Source organism: Acomys russatus, chromosome 27 (assembly GCF_903995435.1).
Source record: "Acomys russatus chromosome 27, mAcoRus1.1, whole genome shotgun sequence".
NCBI classification, from domain to species: domain Eukaryota; kingdom Metazoa; phylum Chordata; class Mammalia; order Rodentia; family Muridae; genus Acomys; species Acomys russatus.
In genome coordinates, this window is record NC_067163.1 from 57,904,434 (window position 1) to 57,920,784 (window position 16,351).

At 52.2% G+C, this 16,351-nt stretch overlaps 1 protein-coding gene across 1 annotated transcript; it reads right to left on the reverse strand.

Annotated features, from left to right (window-relative positions):
- Window positions 1-407: 407 nt before the first annotated feature.
- Window positions 408-16,277, reverse strand: C27H19orf44 (chromosome 27 C19orf44 homolog). Its single transcript, XM_051169900.1, is given in 9 exon segments — window positions 408-457; window positions 460-529; window positions 1,522-1,688; window positions 2,592-2,687; window positions 4,310-4,793; window positions 8,592-8,665; window positions 10,837-11,131; window positions 13,414-14,158; window positions 16,158-16,277. Coding segments are annotated over 8 exon segments (1,980 nt in total). The 5' UTR covers window position 14,158; window positions 16,158-16,277.
- Window positions 16,278-16,351: the final 74 nt, after the last annotated feature.

Sequence of the window (16,351 nt, forward strand, 5' to 3'; positions counted from 1 at the left end):
CTTTTGTTTTAGATTTCCCATAACTGTGACGTTCAGACGTGTCTGACTCAGGATAAACAAGCAGACACACATGTGCTGTTAACAATTGATTGTGGATTTTACTGTTTTGCCTTCAAATAAAGCCTTTTGTAAAAGATGTTTCCTCCAGCTGTGGGTGAGAGTGCGCGTGGGCATGGCGCAGGTGGCTCTGTGTAGATGCTGTGGCTCAGAAGATGTCTTAGCATGTGGCGTGGGGTGTTTCCGTGGGGCAGCTACTGCCATCCTGGATGATCAGGATGCCCGCCTCGCGCTGTGTCCCACTGACTCTGACTCATGGCTCCATCCTGTTGTGAGCGGCCTGTGGCTGGTCTTCGGCTGTCCTCACGAGTCCTCAGAGAGCCCCAGCCTCACCTGTCCCCACAGAGGTGTCACTGATTCCAAGGTGGACAGGTGCCCAGGCAAGCCTCACCTGCTGAGACTGGAACTCCTCCCTCGCCTCCTGCAGGGCAGCCTCCATGGTCAGGGGTGCGGGTCTGTGGCACCTAATGTACTGTAAGAGCATAGGACTGTAAATGCAGGGATGGGTGCAGGCGCACGGAAACGCTGGGCCCTAGCTTAGGAGACACTGCCCCAAGGTGCCACGCTGAAGATGTCCTGGAGTGGACAGCCACAGTGGGTACTGGTGACATCACATCAAACATCTCCCTCAACTGGGCATGACAGTGCCACACACTGGGAGGCCGAGGCCAGAGACAGTAAAGTTCTGGGTCAGCCTGGGCTACATAGCAGGACCCATCAAAAATAATGTGGAGCCTGCAAGCTGGCTAAGTAGGGTAAAGGCACTCTCGGCTAGGGCTGATGACCTTGTCTGTAAGACGAGGGAACGGGACACCCAAGCCTGTCAGTTGTCCCCTGACGAGGCAAAACTGGAACTACACACTTTTTGGGGTGGGGGTGGGGAGCTGAGGCCAGCCTAAGCCACAAAAGTGAGACCCTATATTGAAAATGTAAAAATCGGCTGAGAACGCTGGCTGCCCCGCGAAGGACCTGGGTTTGGTTCCCAGCACCCATGTGGCGGCTCACAGCTGCCTGTACTTCAGCTCCAGGAGACGACGCCCTCTTCTGACAACCTCAGGCACAGGCGCACACGTAGCACACATAACATATATGCGGCAAAACACTGCATAGAAATAAGAGAATCTGCCAGGCAGTGGTGGTGTACACCTTTGATCCCAGCACAGAGACAGGCAGGCAGATTTCTGAATTTGAGGCCAGCCTGGGCTACAGGGTGAGCTCTGGGACAGTCTGAGCTACCCAGAGAAACCCTGTCTCACAAAAAGTGCTGAAGGTGCTCTCCTAAGACAAGCAGCGGTGGCACTTCTGGTGCCTGTCCCCTGATGTGTACAGAGTGAGGTCCCTGTGGAGCCCCAGCCTGAAAGTCCAGGCACTCCCAGGCCCATCGCCAGCCTCGGGTCATCCCCAATGCGACCTCCGCTCCCCGAGCTGTGCACTAGTTAGCTCCCCGAGCTGTGCACTAGTTACCTCTTTGGTTTCCTCCAGGGTGTGGTAGTGAAACGAGTCCCTATCCAGGGACTGCAGGAGGGACACATGCAGGTGGCGGTTGGTCTCAATGAACTGCTGTGTCAGGCTCAGCTGCTGCTTCAACATGTCGTTCAGCGCCAACACAGCTGGGCTGTAGGCTGTCAGGGCTGCACCCACCCCGAGTCACTCAGTGCTGCCCCAGGGCCAGCTGTGCGGCCCACGCCTCCTGCCCCCGGGGCCCAGCTCCTTGCTAAGCCTGTCTGCCCCTCACAGCCACAAGGCTCTTCCTGTGTCTCCATTTTCTATTAACTACACACAGCAATCACACGCTAGCTCCACCAACAGATGGAGGAAAACCTTTCCCTGGACATGGCGTCACACACCTGCTATCTAAGCAGAGGGTGTGACGGGCTACAATCAGGAGCTCCAAGCCAGTCTGGGCTGTGTGCTGAAACTGTACACCCCACCCCCTCACCCCACAATCAAAGACACATACAATGTTTTCTTTCTTTCTTTCCTTTCTTTTTTCTTTTCCCTTGGTTTTTCGAGACAGGGTTTCTCTGTGTAGCCTTGACTGTCCTGGACTCACTCTGTAGACCAGGCTGGCCTTGAACTCACAGCGATCCTCCTGCCTCTGCCTCCTGAGTGCTGGGATTAAAGGGATGCACCACCACCACCCGGCTCCGGCTGTTTTTTGTTTTTAAGATTTCACGGTAAATTCCTACAGTCAAGTGATCCTCCTGCCTCAGTTGCTCAAGCAGCTTTGATTACAGGCTTAGGACTGGCTAAGTAGGGAACATGGGCAGAATGACACAACTCTCAGTAGGGCTGGGTGGACCCGGGGCTCCTCCACGCAGCTGACCACAGCCCTGCTGACCGCAGCCCAGCTGAACTGCTTCTGGGCTTGTGGGTTTGGTTAAATCTAGGTGTCCCTTCACCAGCCACCCCTAAGGCTGTCCAACAAGGTGCTATTAGCTGCTGGCTCTCCCCAGGGACTCCTCTAAGCCACCCTTAGAGAGCAGTGACTGCTCTGTGCCTCAGGAACTGAAGGGAAGGAAGCTATCCGTTACCTTCTATGGCGTCCGCGCTGACAATGTGACTGGCGATGGGTGATGGGTCCACGTAGGCGCCTCCAAGGGCAGGTCCAATGGCTGCCATGCCACCAGCTGGCCCAAGACAAAGAGGGACTGTTAGTGTGCCATAAGGGCTGCTAGGCTGGTCGTGGTGGCACATGTCTGTAATCCCAGCACTCGGGAGGCAGAGGCAGGCGGATCTCTGTGAGTTTGAGACCAGCCTGGTCTACAAAATGAGTCCAGGACAGCTAAGGCTACACAGAGAAACCCTGTCACAAAAAAAAAAAAAAAAAAAAAACAACAACAAATAAACAAATGAAAGAATCTCTAGTCCACGCATGCCCATGGCAATGACCCACACTGCGACCACGACTCCTATCTCCTGGATTGCTTTCTAGTTTGCTGGAATTGGGTCTGGAAACCATGGTGCCCAGGTTTGCTTTGAGTTTCTGGGCACCAGAAACTTTAGCTGATCCTCTTGGCATCCAGACCCACACGTACGCAGGCAGCTTTGTGCTGTTTCTATGCATAGCTCCCATGTGCATGTGTGCATGTATGTGCATGTGTGTGCACGTATACAGGCTGAGACTGATGTGAGGAACCCCCACATGTCCATTTTACTCTGGGTCCCCTGGCTCTGTCTCCTGGGGCTGGGGTGGCAGGTGAGCCACCACAGCCACCTGGCATTTACATGAGGTCTTGAGTTACAACCCTTGGTCCTCACACTTCCAAGGCCAGTGTCCCACCACTGAGCTGTCTTCTCAGCTCCCGTGTCGACCTTCTAAAGAGCAAATTTAGGCTTTCCCCAAACAAAGCTGGGCAGGGGCGTGGCTCAGTCCTCAGAGCTCACCCACCTTGCTCAAGGCACCCTGTGCACCATGGTGGTGGCATGGACTGGCATCCCGGCCCTCAGGAGGCTGAGGCTGAGAGCAGTTCAAGGTCATCTTCACCACATGTCCAAGTTGAAGGCAGCCTAGCCTACAGGAGACTCACCTCAAAAAACAAAGACGCCTAGGAGACGTGCGGGTGGTGTGTGTACAGAGAAAAGGAGGCCTGACAGCTTGAGTGGCCTCCCTTGGCCACTGACCCTCCAGATCAGCTGAAGGGGCCCCTGGCTGCAACAAGGTCAGGATAATAACCCCAAATCAAAACAACCATCAGGTGAGAACTGTAGCCTCTCCCCAGGGTGGGGGTGGGGGAGGGGGGGGTGGGCACTGACCAGGTAAGAACCCCCACCTACCCACCCCAATACCCACCCATCCCCGCTGGCAATGTTGGACAGGAAAGGAGGGGCCAGAGGCCAGGGCAGTCCTGGTGGACATGATGAGAAAGCCACCTCAGCATGTGCTGGCCACCACAGTCAGACACAGACAGTGGTCTCCAGCAGGGTAGCCCGCGCCACCGCTGTACAGCTGGTGAGGACCTGGATGCAGGAGGTTGAAGACAGGCTGGTAGGTCCCCTCCTGGCCCTTCCTCAGGGCCCCATGTCCCCTGTCCTCAGACTCACTGACCTCTCAGGGTCTGAATTGCCAAACTGGCCTCCGTCTTTGGTTCACTACTGCCCCTTGTCCCAGGAAGAGGAAATGGGGCGCCAAGATCCCTCCAAAGCTGGCTAATGACAACAGCCCAGATGGGAGGGCCGATGCTTTTCTACATATTCCAAGGACACTGCAGCATCCCCTGGGCCTACCCAGGGTCCCAGGCCCCGCGCTTACCCTTGCTCCACTGGTAGGCAAAGGCAGGGTCAAGTGTCTGCACTGCTGTCTCTTTCACAACTCTAGTGACACCTCTGTCCCACTCGGTCCTCGACAGATGTCGTCTGGGGAGAAGATCTGTCTGTCTACTGGAAGAAAACTTTGACAGAGTGTCCAGCGTCCTGTCAAGAGACGCTTCTGAGGCCAAGGGACCAGAGGACTGCTCAAAATCCTCAGAGTAAGCTGGGCTGGCTGTGAGTGCAATGGGAGTCTCCACAGAGCATGCGCTGTACACACTGTGAGACTGGACAGCTGGGGCAGAGCTGGCATCCGGGTGCTCTGAGACCTCGCTCTCGGTGGTGAGGTCTTCTTCATCCTCAGTCATGGCACTCATGCCCTGAAACGCAGAGCTGCTGCACCGGGTAGCCCTCTGCACTTCCAGGTGAGTAGGTGACATGGGTGGGGAGCCTCTGCCTGGCACCCATTCCCCTCCAGAAACTTCTTCCTAAAAGGAGCAAAGGTGACAGAGTCCCCTTCAGCTATGCACATCAGAACACACCCAGGACCTCAGCACTCAGGGGGAGGGAACCACAAGGTCTAGGCTAGCCTGGGCTACACCGCAATACCCTCTCACAGACATAAGAAGTAATCAGGCAGAGCAGTATAAACCCGTAATCCCATACTTAAGTGCAGGGGCAGAAGGATCAGGAGTTGAAGGCCAGCCTCAGCTACATGAGGAATTGAGGGCCATCCTGGGCTATGTGAGACATCCTCTCAGTAAACCGAAAGTAAAAATAAAGACAGCTGATGTGAATTGTGCTTATAAGCTCATCACTTGGAATGCAGGAGGAGGAGGTCCAGTCTGAGGCCAGGCCAGCCTCCAGAGTCCCTGTCCCCTGATCCTCCCAAAGAAAAGAATTTAAAACATCCTATGTGTGGGCTGGAAAGATGGCCCAGCAGGGAGAGACACTCGCTGCCAAGTGCAGCAACCCAGATGCCTTGACAAAGAGTGAATCCCACCTCTGCACATTGACCTGGCTCACACATGCACATGGGTGTACGCACCCACACATGCATGCACACACATGCACTCACATGTGAATACACACAAGAAATGAAGTGGCCGGGCGGTGGTGGCGCACACCTTTAATTCCAGCACTCGGGAGGCAGAGGCAGGCGGATCGCTGTGAGTGCGAGGCCAGCCTGGTCTACAAAGTGAGTCCAGGAAAGCCAAGGCTACACAAAGAAACTCTGGCTCAAAAAAAAAACAAAAAAACAAAAAAAACCACAGAGGACCCAGGTTCAATTCCCAGCAACCACGTGGCAGCTCACAACTGACTGTAGCTCTAGTTCCTAGGGATCCAACACCATCACACAGACATGCATACAGACAAAACACCAGCTCACATGAAATTAATTAATTAATTACCTTTAAAAGCAAAAAAAAAAAATTGTAGAAAGTAAAACAGATAAAAAGCTTGTGAAGGGAGCTGGGCGTGGTGGCACACGCCTTTAATTCCAGCACTCAGGAGGCAGAGGCAGGCGGATCGCTGTGAGTTCGAGGCCAGCCTGGTCTACAAAGTGAGTCCAGGATGGCCAAGGCTACACAGAGAAACCCTGTCTCGAAAAAAAAAAAAGCTTGTGAAACCAGGTATGGTGGCACATGCCTTTAATCCCAGCACTCGGGAGGCAGAGGCAGGTGGATCACTGTGAGTTCTAGGCCAGCCTGATCTACAAAGTGAGTCGAGGAGAGCCAAGGCTACACAGAGAAACCCTGTCTCAAAAAAAATACATTTTTGTTTAAAAGAACATGAGGCTGGGCTGGAGAGATGGCTCAGAGGTTGGGAGCACTGTCTGCTCTCCCAGAGGTCCTGAGTTCAATTCCCAGCAACCACATGGTGGCTCACAACCATCTATAATCTGACCTGATGCCTTCTTCTGGCCTGCAGGTGTACATGCAGGCAAAGCACTGGTATACATAATAAATAAAATAAATTAAAAAAAAAAAAAAAAAAAAACATGGGGCTGTGCAGATGAGTTCACAATTGTCTGAAATTTCATGCCCTCTTCTGGCCTTTATGGGTACTGCACTCACATGCATGTACCTCCAGAAATACACAAACAGGGCAACTGCTGTCTGTGGGAGGCGGGTGGCTGGGGATGACACCCAGGGCCTTGTACGTGCTTGGCATAGTGCTAGAAACCACGAAGCAATTCACACAAGACTTCTTCCTCCAATAAGCTGAGGAGAACATTCTGCAGCCCTGTACCTCAGTCCACTTGCTGTAGCTCCCCAAGTGCAGGGCACACAGGTGTGACCAGCACATCTGAGTGGCTTTGGGTTTCTTTGTAGACAGTGTGGTGGTTTGAACAGGAATGGTCCCATAGGCTCATAGATTTGAATGCTGAATCACCAGAGAGGAGCACTATTTGAAAGGATTATAAGGATTAAGAGGTGTGGCCTGGTTGGAGGAAGCTCTCACCGGAGGTGGGCTGTGAGGTCTTAAAGGCCATGCGAGGCCCAGCATCTCTCTATTTCTGCCTCCGGATCTGGAGGATCTGGATGCAGTGCCTGCCTGTGTGCCGCCAGCTTCCGCCATGATGGCTATGGAAGCAAGCCCCCAATTAAATGCTTTCTTTACAAACTGCTGTGAGCAGAGGCAGGTACATCTCTGAGTGAGTTCCAGAACAGCCAGGACAACACAGAGAAACCCGATTTGGGGAGTGAGGGGGCAGAATTGTTCCAATCACTTCTTTTCTGTTTGTTTTCTTTACGGCCCCCCACCTCTGCCACTCTTGAGGTGGCCACACGGCCTAGTGGCACCTGGAATTCCTCTTCATGCACAGAAGGCCTTCTCAGCACCCTGGCCCCAGGCAATGATGGACACTCACCCCAAAAGCCTCTACCCACTCCCCAAAGGTTTACATAGCTTTTGTTTCTCCCCAACTAATTGAGCTAGGTGTCTCACTGAAGCTGTCTCCTGAGAAGTCTGTTTCTCGAGTGCTTACTGCCATCTGCGTCTCCAGTCCCAGGCTGCTCCTGCCTTGCTCCTCTTCCCATAACCTACCAGGACCCACCATTACAGGTGGGAACCTGGGACCAGGAATGGCATGTATTCACAGGCAAGCACATGTATGTTATTTAGAGCGTGTGTGTACATGCAAATGAGTGCATGTATGCTATTTAGTATGTGTGTGTATGCAAGTGCATGTTATTTAGTATGTGTGCAAATGTAAGAACATGTATGTTATATATTGTGTACATGTAAATGACTGCATGTGTGTGATTCTGTGTGTGCTCATGCAAGCACATGTGACAGTCAGAGGACAAAGCCAGGAGCTCTCTCCTTCCATCAGTGGAAGATTAAACACAGGTTGTCAGGCTTGGAGGCAAACACCTTTCCTGCTGAGCACCCTGACAGACAGACAGACAGACAGCCTATATGGTCCTTTCTTGTCCTCACCAGCAGCTGTGTCACTCTTGGCATCCTTTGGATTGGTGACGACTGCAGGACACTGAGCCCTTACCCCTATGCAGGTTCCCCAATCTCAACAAGCAACAAGTCCCTAAATGTTGCCAATGTCCCCGAGGGGTCAGGAGTGCTGCAGCTGAGCCACACAGCCTAAACAGAACATTCCAGCTGCAAATATGCTAACTTTTAAGTGACTCCTGGGGTGGGGGTTGGGGGAGCGCTCAGAGGTAGATCACTTGCCCAGCACAGGCCACAGCCTGGGTCTGTCCCTAACACTGTGCAGAAAGTAAAGTAAATAAGGGGTGCTGAGGTAGCTCAGGTGATAAAGACGCCTGATGGCCTAGCATTCCGGGACACACAGGCGATAAAGGAAACTTCCTCCTCTGATCCGAACAAGCATGCATGCGCGCGCACACACACACACACACACACTAAGTGTGTGAGATGAAGCCTTTAATCCCAGCACTCAGGAGGCAGAGGCAGGCCGATCTCTGAATTTGTGGCCAATTTGGTCAAGAGAGAGAGAGTTCTAGCTGGTCAGGACTGTACAGTGAGACCCTATATTTAATTTTTTTAAATATTTATTTAATTATTTATTATGTACACAGTGTTCTGCTTGCATGTACATCCGGACACCAGAAGAGGGCATCAGATCACATTATAGGTGGTTGTGAGCCACCATATGGTTGCTGGGAATTGAACTCAGGACCTCTGGAAGAGCAGACAGTGCTCTTAACCGCTGAGCCATCTCTCCAGCTCACTTATCTTTAATTTAAAACAACAAAGAAAAAAGCTAAACCAACACAACAGAATGACTCCATCATACTTACTTTCTGTTCCACATCTGATTTGTCTCCATCAGCCAGAACCAGATCATCAATGGACAAAATATTAATTCTAAAATCTGTAATTACAAAAGAAGTTGACTGTGGGGGAGGGGCCTGCAGCCCATTATAATCCCAGGACTCACAGAAGGAGCGAGCTGACTTGCTGCCTGTCCTCACCTCCCCATGGCTGCTGTACATGGGCTCCCCTCACATACACATACAATAAAGAAAAAGAAGCCAGAGTCTAGAGAGATGGCTTGGTGGTTAAGAGCACTGGCTGCTTTTCCAGAGGTCCTCAGTTCAACTCCCAGCACCCACATGGCGGCTCACAACTGTCTCTAATGGGATCTGATGTACAGCTGTATATGCACACAAATCACACATATGCAAAAAATACATAAATATATCTTTTTTAAAAAAAACAAAGAAAGGAAAGAAAAAGAAGCCAGACGTGGTGGCACATACCTCTAATCCCAGCACTCAAGAGGCAGAGGCAGGTGGATCTCTGTGAGTTCGAAGCCAGCCTGGTCTACAGAGTGAGTTCCAGGACGGCCAGGGCTGTCTCCGAATAAGAAAAGAACGGTGCATACAGCAGCATTTGGCCCCTGCATACGCCACAGATGTTCAGGGAGGTACTCTGAGGACAGGGCCAAGGAGTGGCAGAGTGTTTGCCATTTCTCAAGCCCTGGACTCCATCTGGCAGAGGAGACCTGCCACCCTAGGCCTGCCAGACTCCAGCATTCCTTCTGCTGGTCCCCAGGGCTGTCTGGAGGGGGACGGGGTCTGGTCACCAGGAAGGAGGCTGAAAGAACTCTAGGGGGTAAAGTGGACAGACGCTAGTGACCAGAGCTGGTGCTGTGACTCTCAAAGTGCATGTGTGGGAGGCAGCACTGGGCACCCACACAGCACGGGCAGGGCATGCTGGACACAGGAGCCCTGAGGCAGCAATGCTGGGAGATGGCAGTCTACGTGAGGGCTGCATGGACTTCCATCATCATGGGTGGTTAGTGCCATGCAATGAGTAATTAAGTAAGCTCTGACATGGGTGTGGTAATGCATACCCATCATCCCAGCACATGGGAGGAGCTCAAGTTCCAGGCCAGCCTGAGCTACACTGTCTCGAAAAACAAAACAAAAGGAAGGAAGGAAGGAAGGAAGGAAGGAAGGAAGGAAGGAAAGACTCTGAGCCTTGAGCAAAAAAGCAGAGGAGTGCTGGGTGTGGTGGTGCACACCTTTAATCCCAGCACTCAGGAGGCAGAGGCAGGTGGATCTCTGTGAGTTCGAGGAAAGCCTGGTCTACAAAGCAAGTCCAGGACAGCCAGGGCTACACAGAGAAACCCTGTCTTAAAAATCAAAAAAAAAAAAAAAGTCAGTTTTGTCCCTCAAGGTCACTCAACAGAACTCTCTCTTGTCCTACCTCATCCTACCTAATGACCATGTAGCAAGACAACCCATTGTAATTCCCAGAGGTCCTGAACCCCCTGCCAGGTCAACCTCTCTTCTCTGCAGTGCCCAGCCCGGGGGGAACTCCATGGTACCACACTTGGCTAGGGTCCCTGAGTTCAGTTCCCAGCACTGCCATGGGGACAGGGTCACATATAACCCAGGTGGACATCAAAGTCACTAGGAAGCAGACGGCCATGACCCTGGTCCTTCTGCCTGGACCACCTCCCCTGCCACGTCAGGGTGGCAGGCGAGCATCACCACACCCAACAACACCTGTAACTTTTTAGATTATTTTCTATGTGTTGTCTGCATGTATGTATGTATGTATGTGCACCACATGTCTAGAGGCCATCAGATCCCCAGCAACAAGAGATGCAGAGAGTTGTGAGCCACCATGTGGGGGCTGGGAACCAAACCTGGGTCCTCTGCAAAAGCAGCCACTGCTCTTAACCTCTGAGCCATCTCTCCAGCCAGCACCCATAGCTGTTGGGTGTGTTTCCCGTTCACTGATCATGGCTTAGCTGTGTGAAAAGAACAGATGCAGAGCCAGGGCTGGTGGCACACGCCTGGCTTCTCACCACTCAGAGGGCGATATAAGAGAGCATGCCCCGAGGCACCGAGGCAAGGAGTGTATGCTGTGCCAGCCTCAGTCTCTCACTGAAGAAGGTTTTTCAGCAGTTCACTTCAGACTGCTGCCAGTGTGACAAGACTCCTTGCCCACTCACCCACTGCCCACAGCAATGCCCTGGGCATGATGAAGGTAGCCCCCCCACACACACACATACACAAGGTGACAGGTTACCCTGCAGGCTGTTGTCATCAGCAGCCTCTGAGACTGGCTCCTCTGAAGACCCTGCCTCCGTCCTGCTGGGGGAGGAAGCCAGCACGATACACGCCATCTTGGACGATGCTGATTTTGAAAGGGCATCTCCAACTGAAGGCGAGGATGTGCGGGAGGCTGTGTCCCCAGCGTCGAGGGTCACTGGGGGGCGAGTGCTCGGGCAAACGCTGATTGATGGCAAGCTCCGAGGAGGCTGTAAGCTGGACTGGTCCACACCGAGCCGAGATGGGACTCCCAGCTGAGCTGGAGTCTGGTCCTACTTTTGTAAAAGGAAAAGATCTGAAGTTACCAAACTTAAATAACATAAACTCCTATCCTTCTGTGGAGCCACTAATGGGTGGGTGAGCCTCGGCTGGTGAGATGGCTGAGAGAGAGAGGTGCTGCTGAGACAGAGCGCCTGAGGGCCGTCCCTAGGACCCACATAGTGGAGGGAGGTGAACTGGCCCTGACAGGTTGTCGTCACAGCTTCGAGTTCACGTGTGTGTACGTACACACACACACACACACACACACACACACACACACACACTTGTATGCACATGCACAAGTAAATAAATAAATAAATATTTCTTAAAAACAGGCAGTAGTGGCGTACAACTTTAATCCTAGTGCTCAGGAGGCAGAGGCAGGTGGATCTCTGTGAGTTCGAGGCCAGCCTGGTCTACAGAGTGAGTCCAGGACAGCCAGGGCTGTTACAAAGAGAAATCCTGTTTTGAAAACAAAAAGAAAAAAGAATTCCAGGTTTCTGTGGATGCTAGAGGCTCCCAGGAGTGTGAGAGGCCATAAACATCCTAGACTCAGACATAAGCAAGCACAGGTCAGTGTCTGGCATGGCGGGGACAGGTGGGTCTCTGTGAGTTCAAGGCCAGCTTGGTCTATATAGGGAGTTCTAGGAGAGCAGGGGTACACAGAGACCATGTTTCAAACCTGGAATTCAAACAACACAAAGACCAAACTGGGGGTAAATGGATCTGTGTGAAGATTCTTCCCCCAGCCCAGCGGGCCAGGAAAGGCACAGACAAGGAGGAGGGCAAGCACACCACGACAAGTTGGCCCCATTGACAGGCAGCCCCACCGAGCTCACGGTATGTGTGTGTATGCGCATGCATGTGTGTGTGTGCATGCGTGAGTGTGTGTGCATGCATGTGTGTGTGCGCGCGCGCGTGAGTGTGTGCGTGTGTGCATGTGTGTGTGTGCGTGCATGCTTGTGTGTGTGTGTGTGTGCGCGCGCGCGCGCTCGCGCACGCATGTGTGTGAGCAAAACAGATGGGGGCTTTATAAAAGTAAGAACCAGCAGGCAACAAAAGCAATGGCTAGAACATTCCTGACCTTGCAGATGGTTTGCCCCAGTGTCTCCCTGAGGGACAAACCACAGTTGTGTCTGACTGCATGTCTGCTGCTGACCTCTGTAAAAACAGAGAACAAACGCTAACGCACGTGGGTTTTCCTCATTCAGGACTGTCCTGAGATACGACCGAGAGAGCCACAAGGGGGGCAGACCCCACACATATGGCACAACCCTGCACAGCTGTGAACCCTAGGAGACACGGCTGACACCCCCAGGATGACTCAAGAAGCAGTCAACAGCCTGAGCCTGTTCATGAGACAGATGAACAGGGGGCCTTGTGAGAGGGGAACAGGCGCTCCCAGGAACAGCAAGGTTGTGAAAATTTCCAGTGCTGGGGCAGGTGACCTCCCTAGGATGGCCCCTAAAACAATTACCATAGCTGTTTGTGACCCTACAAGACTGGATGGCGAGGCTACACTGCTAAAGACACTGCATGCTTCGGTTGCAGGACATGGGAAAATAAGGCTATGACTGAGCCAAAAGTGTGACTGCCCAGATGCACGCCTGTAATTCCAGTGCTCCGAAGGCAGAGGTAGGCAGATCTGTTAATTCAAGGCCAGCCTGGTCTATAAAGCAAGCCCAGGGCAGCCAAGGCTACACAGAGAAACCCTGTCTTGAAAAAAACAAAACAAGGGACTGGAGAAATGGCTCAGAGGTTAAGGGCACCAACTGCTCCTCCAGAGGTCCTGAGTTCAATTCCCAGCAACTACATGGTGGCTCCCAACCATGGGATCCGATGCCCCCTTCTGGCCTGCAGGTGTATGTGCAGGCAGAGCACTGTATACATAATAATACATAAATATTATATATCTTAAGAAAAAGCAAAAACAAAACAAAACCAACAACAACAAAATCCCCAACCAAACAAAAAGCCCTAAGCCCTTGCTGCTTTTTCTTGAGGAGAACCCGAGTTTGGTTCTCAGCACCCCCCACTAACCCCCTCCCAACCCCCACTAACTCTAGCTCCAGGGGAATCAAGGCTTTCCTGTATCCCTGCAGGCACCTGTGCACACGAGGAGCACTCACAGTCTCACACTCACAGACTTACATATGCGCACAGAAACGGGGAGCTCTGAGGTGTAGCTCATCAGCTGAGCAGCTAGCTGCTTGGTGGTACTAACAAAGCCCTGTGCTCCGTCCCCAGAATCACAATAAAATCTGAAAATCGAAACCGACAAAAGATACCTTACCGAGAACAGTTTCCCGTGCCCGCCCCTGCTGGCTTTGGGGCGGGTGGGCTCCCGAATTCTATTTGTTTCTTTTTCTCCAGAGGATTCTATCAAACTTCCGAGCAACACTTTCATTTCCTCTTCATCACTGTCGGGGGCATCACACTTTCTGGCAGGTTCCTTCTGTCTGAGCAGTGGACCTTTCCCCACGTTGCCCACTGCCGGTCCCGGGGGCCTAGCTTCAGTGGGCAACTGCTTCTTCTTCAGAAACCTGCTACCCTTGCCACTGTGCCCGTTGCTTTCGGCCGTGGAGGGTTTACATATTTGTTGCTGGAAAGTCCTGTGTGGATGCTGGGAAGTTACCGGAGACGTCGCATCCCTCCTCTTAGGAAGACTCCGCTGCTGGCTGGCCATGGAGTCAGACTCCGTGTCAGTCACAGCCGAGGGCGCCTGCTTGCGACTCAGGATCCTGGTTTCTATCTGGGCCAGTTTTCTAAGGGCCTCGTTGGCTCTTGTCTTGGAGGAGATGGTGGTGGACCCGAGGCTCAGCCTCCGCCCGCTCCCTGGCGTCGGATCCTCTTTGGGCATCAAATATTTTTCATCCATCATTTGGTTTCTCTGTAGGATTCTGCTCTGCCCGGGTGCTGCTTGGCCACGCCTTCGGCCTTGAAGGTTCCTGACCTCCATCCTTGAGCTGTCTAAGTGCGCGTCACCAAAGCCGAAAGCAGCGTGCGGAGGGCCGGCGGGCCTTCCTGTGAGAGCCATTCTAGGAAAACAAAGACCACCTCTTTAGTTTTTTTGTCTTTTTGTTTTTTCGAGACAGCGCTTCTGTGTAACAGCCCTGGCTGTCCTGGACTCGCTTTGTAGACCAAGCTGGCCTCAAACTCACAGCGATCGCTTGCCTCTGCCTCCTGAGTGAGTGCTGGGATTAAAGGCATGTGCCACCACGCCTGGCTATGTCTTTAGTTTTTAAAAGTATTTTATTTGCTTTTGTTTCAAGACAGGGTTTCCCTGTGTAGCTCTGGCTTCCCTGGAACTCACTCTGTAGACCAGGTCTGTCTCTGCCTCCCAAGTGCTAGGATCAAAGGCCTGTGCCACCACCATCTGACTAAAAGCATTGTTTTTAGAGACAGGGTTTCTCTGTGCAGCCCTGGCTGTCCTGGACTCGCTTTGTAGACCAGGCTGTCCTCGAACTCACAGAGATCCACCTGCCTCTGCCTCCTGAGTGCTGGAATTAAAGGTGTGCGCCACCACACTCGGCTTAAAACTATTTCTGTTAGTCAAATGGGATGCCGTACACCTGTGATCTCAGCATTCGGGAGGCTGAGGGTTCAAGGCCAGCCTGGGCAGTGAAACTTGCTTCACTTTCCCCACTGCCACCCGGAGACCTAGCTTCAATGAAGAGCTCCTTCCTTTTCTTTAGAAACCAGCGACCTTCCCTACTTTGCCACCCAGGAAAGGTCTGTTTAGTCAATCTCAAAAACAGAAAAAAAAAATCTCAGCACTCAGGATACAGAGGCAGATGAATCCTTGAGTTCTACAGAGTGAGTTGTGAGTCCAGGATAGCCAGGGCTACACACATAAACCTTGTCTTAAAAAAACCAAAACAACAGCCAGGCATGGTGTTGAGCATCCATTATCCCAGCACTCGGGAGGCAGAGGCAGGTGGGTTGCTGTGAGCTCGAGGCCAGCCTGGTCTACAAAGCGAGTCCAGGACAGCGAGGGCTACACAGAGAGACCCTGTCCTGAAAAACAACGACAAAAACAACAAAGCCAGAAAAACTTATTTTATGTGGACTTGTGTGCCTGAGGGTGTGTATATGAGCCTCATGCCTGCAGGAGCCCTCAGGTCAGAGGAGGTGTGGGATCCTTGGGAGCCAGCTGGGAGCCACCATGCAGGTGCTGAGAGTGAAACCCAAGTCCTCTGCCACAGCAAGCAACGCTCTTTGCCACGGACCCGTTCTCCAGCTCCATTCCTCTTTTTAAAAATTATTGTTATTTTTTTTAACACTTGATTGCATTTTATTTATTGTGTGTGTGCTTCTGTGTGCTTCTGTGTGGTGTGTGTGTGTGTGTGTGTGTGTGTGTGTGTGTGTGTGTGTGTGTGTGCTTGCACATGTAGAGGTCAGGGGACAAACAGCAGATCCGGTTCTCTTCCTCCACCATGTGTGTTCCTGGAACTGAGCACACATATTTTCTAGTGTACCACTTCGCTGGCCCTACACTGCTTTTTCTAAGAGTCCTTTTTTTCTTTTTCTTTTTCTTTCTTTTTTTTTTTTTTTTTTTTTTTTTTTTTTTTTTTTTTTCGAGACAGTGTAGTCCTGGCTGTCCTGGACTCACTTTGTAGACCAGGCTGGCCTCGAACTCACAGCAATCCACCTGCCTCTGCCTCGCGAGTGCTAGGATTAAAGGCGTGCGTCACCACCGCCCGGCTTTTTTTTTTTTTTTTTTTTTTTAATTCATTATGCACGACTGCAATCTCAGCACTTGGGAAGTGTTACAGGAGATCAGGAGTTGATGGCCCTCCTCGACTACACAGGGAGCTCCAGGCCAGCCGGGGCTACCTGAGAGACAGACTCAAACCACTAACAAAACACACAAAGTAAAGGAACTAAACATTATACAACTGCCGCCACTCAGTTTCCTTTGCTCAGCCTTTGTGAGCAAGCCCTACAGGTTCACACAGTTTACCCTCCAGATGGGTAAACTGAGGCGCAGATATGCCGTCCATCTTCCCACAGCCCCTCCCGGACCCAAGTGCTCACTGTGAGGTCACCAGAATAGCTGCGATGTCCTCTTCCCGCCAGGCTTAGGCCTTAAAGCTCAGGCCCCAAGGTGCGGTCGCCCCAGGAGACCGCTCCAAAGCCTCTGGAGACTACATTTCCCGTCGGCCACTGCGCCCCGCCCACCAATGAGTGCCTCAGGTCACAATCGCGGGGCGTCACGGGAGTTGTAGTTT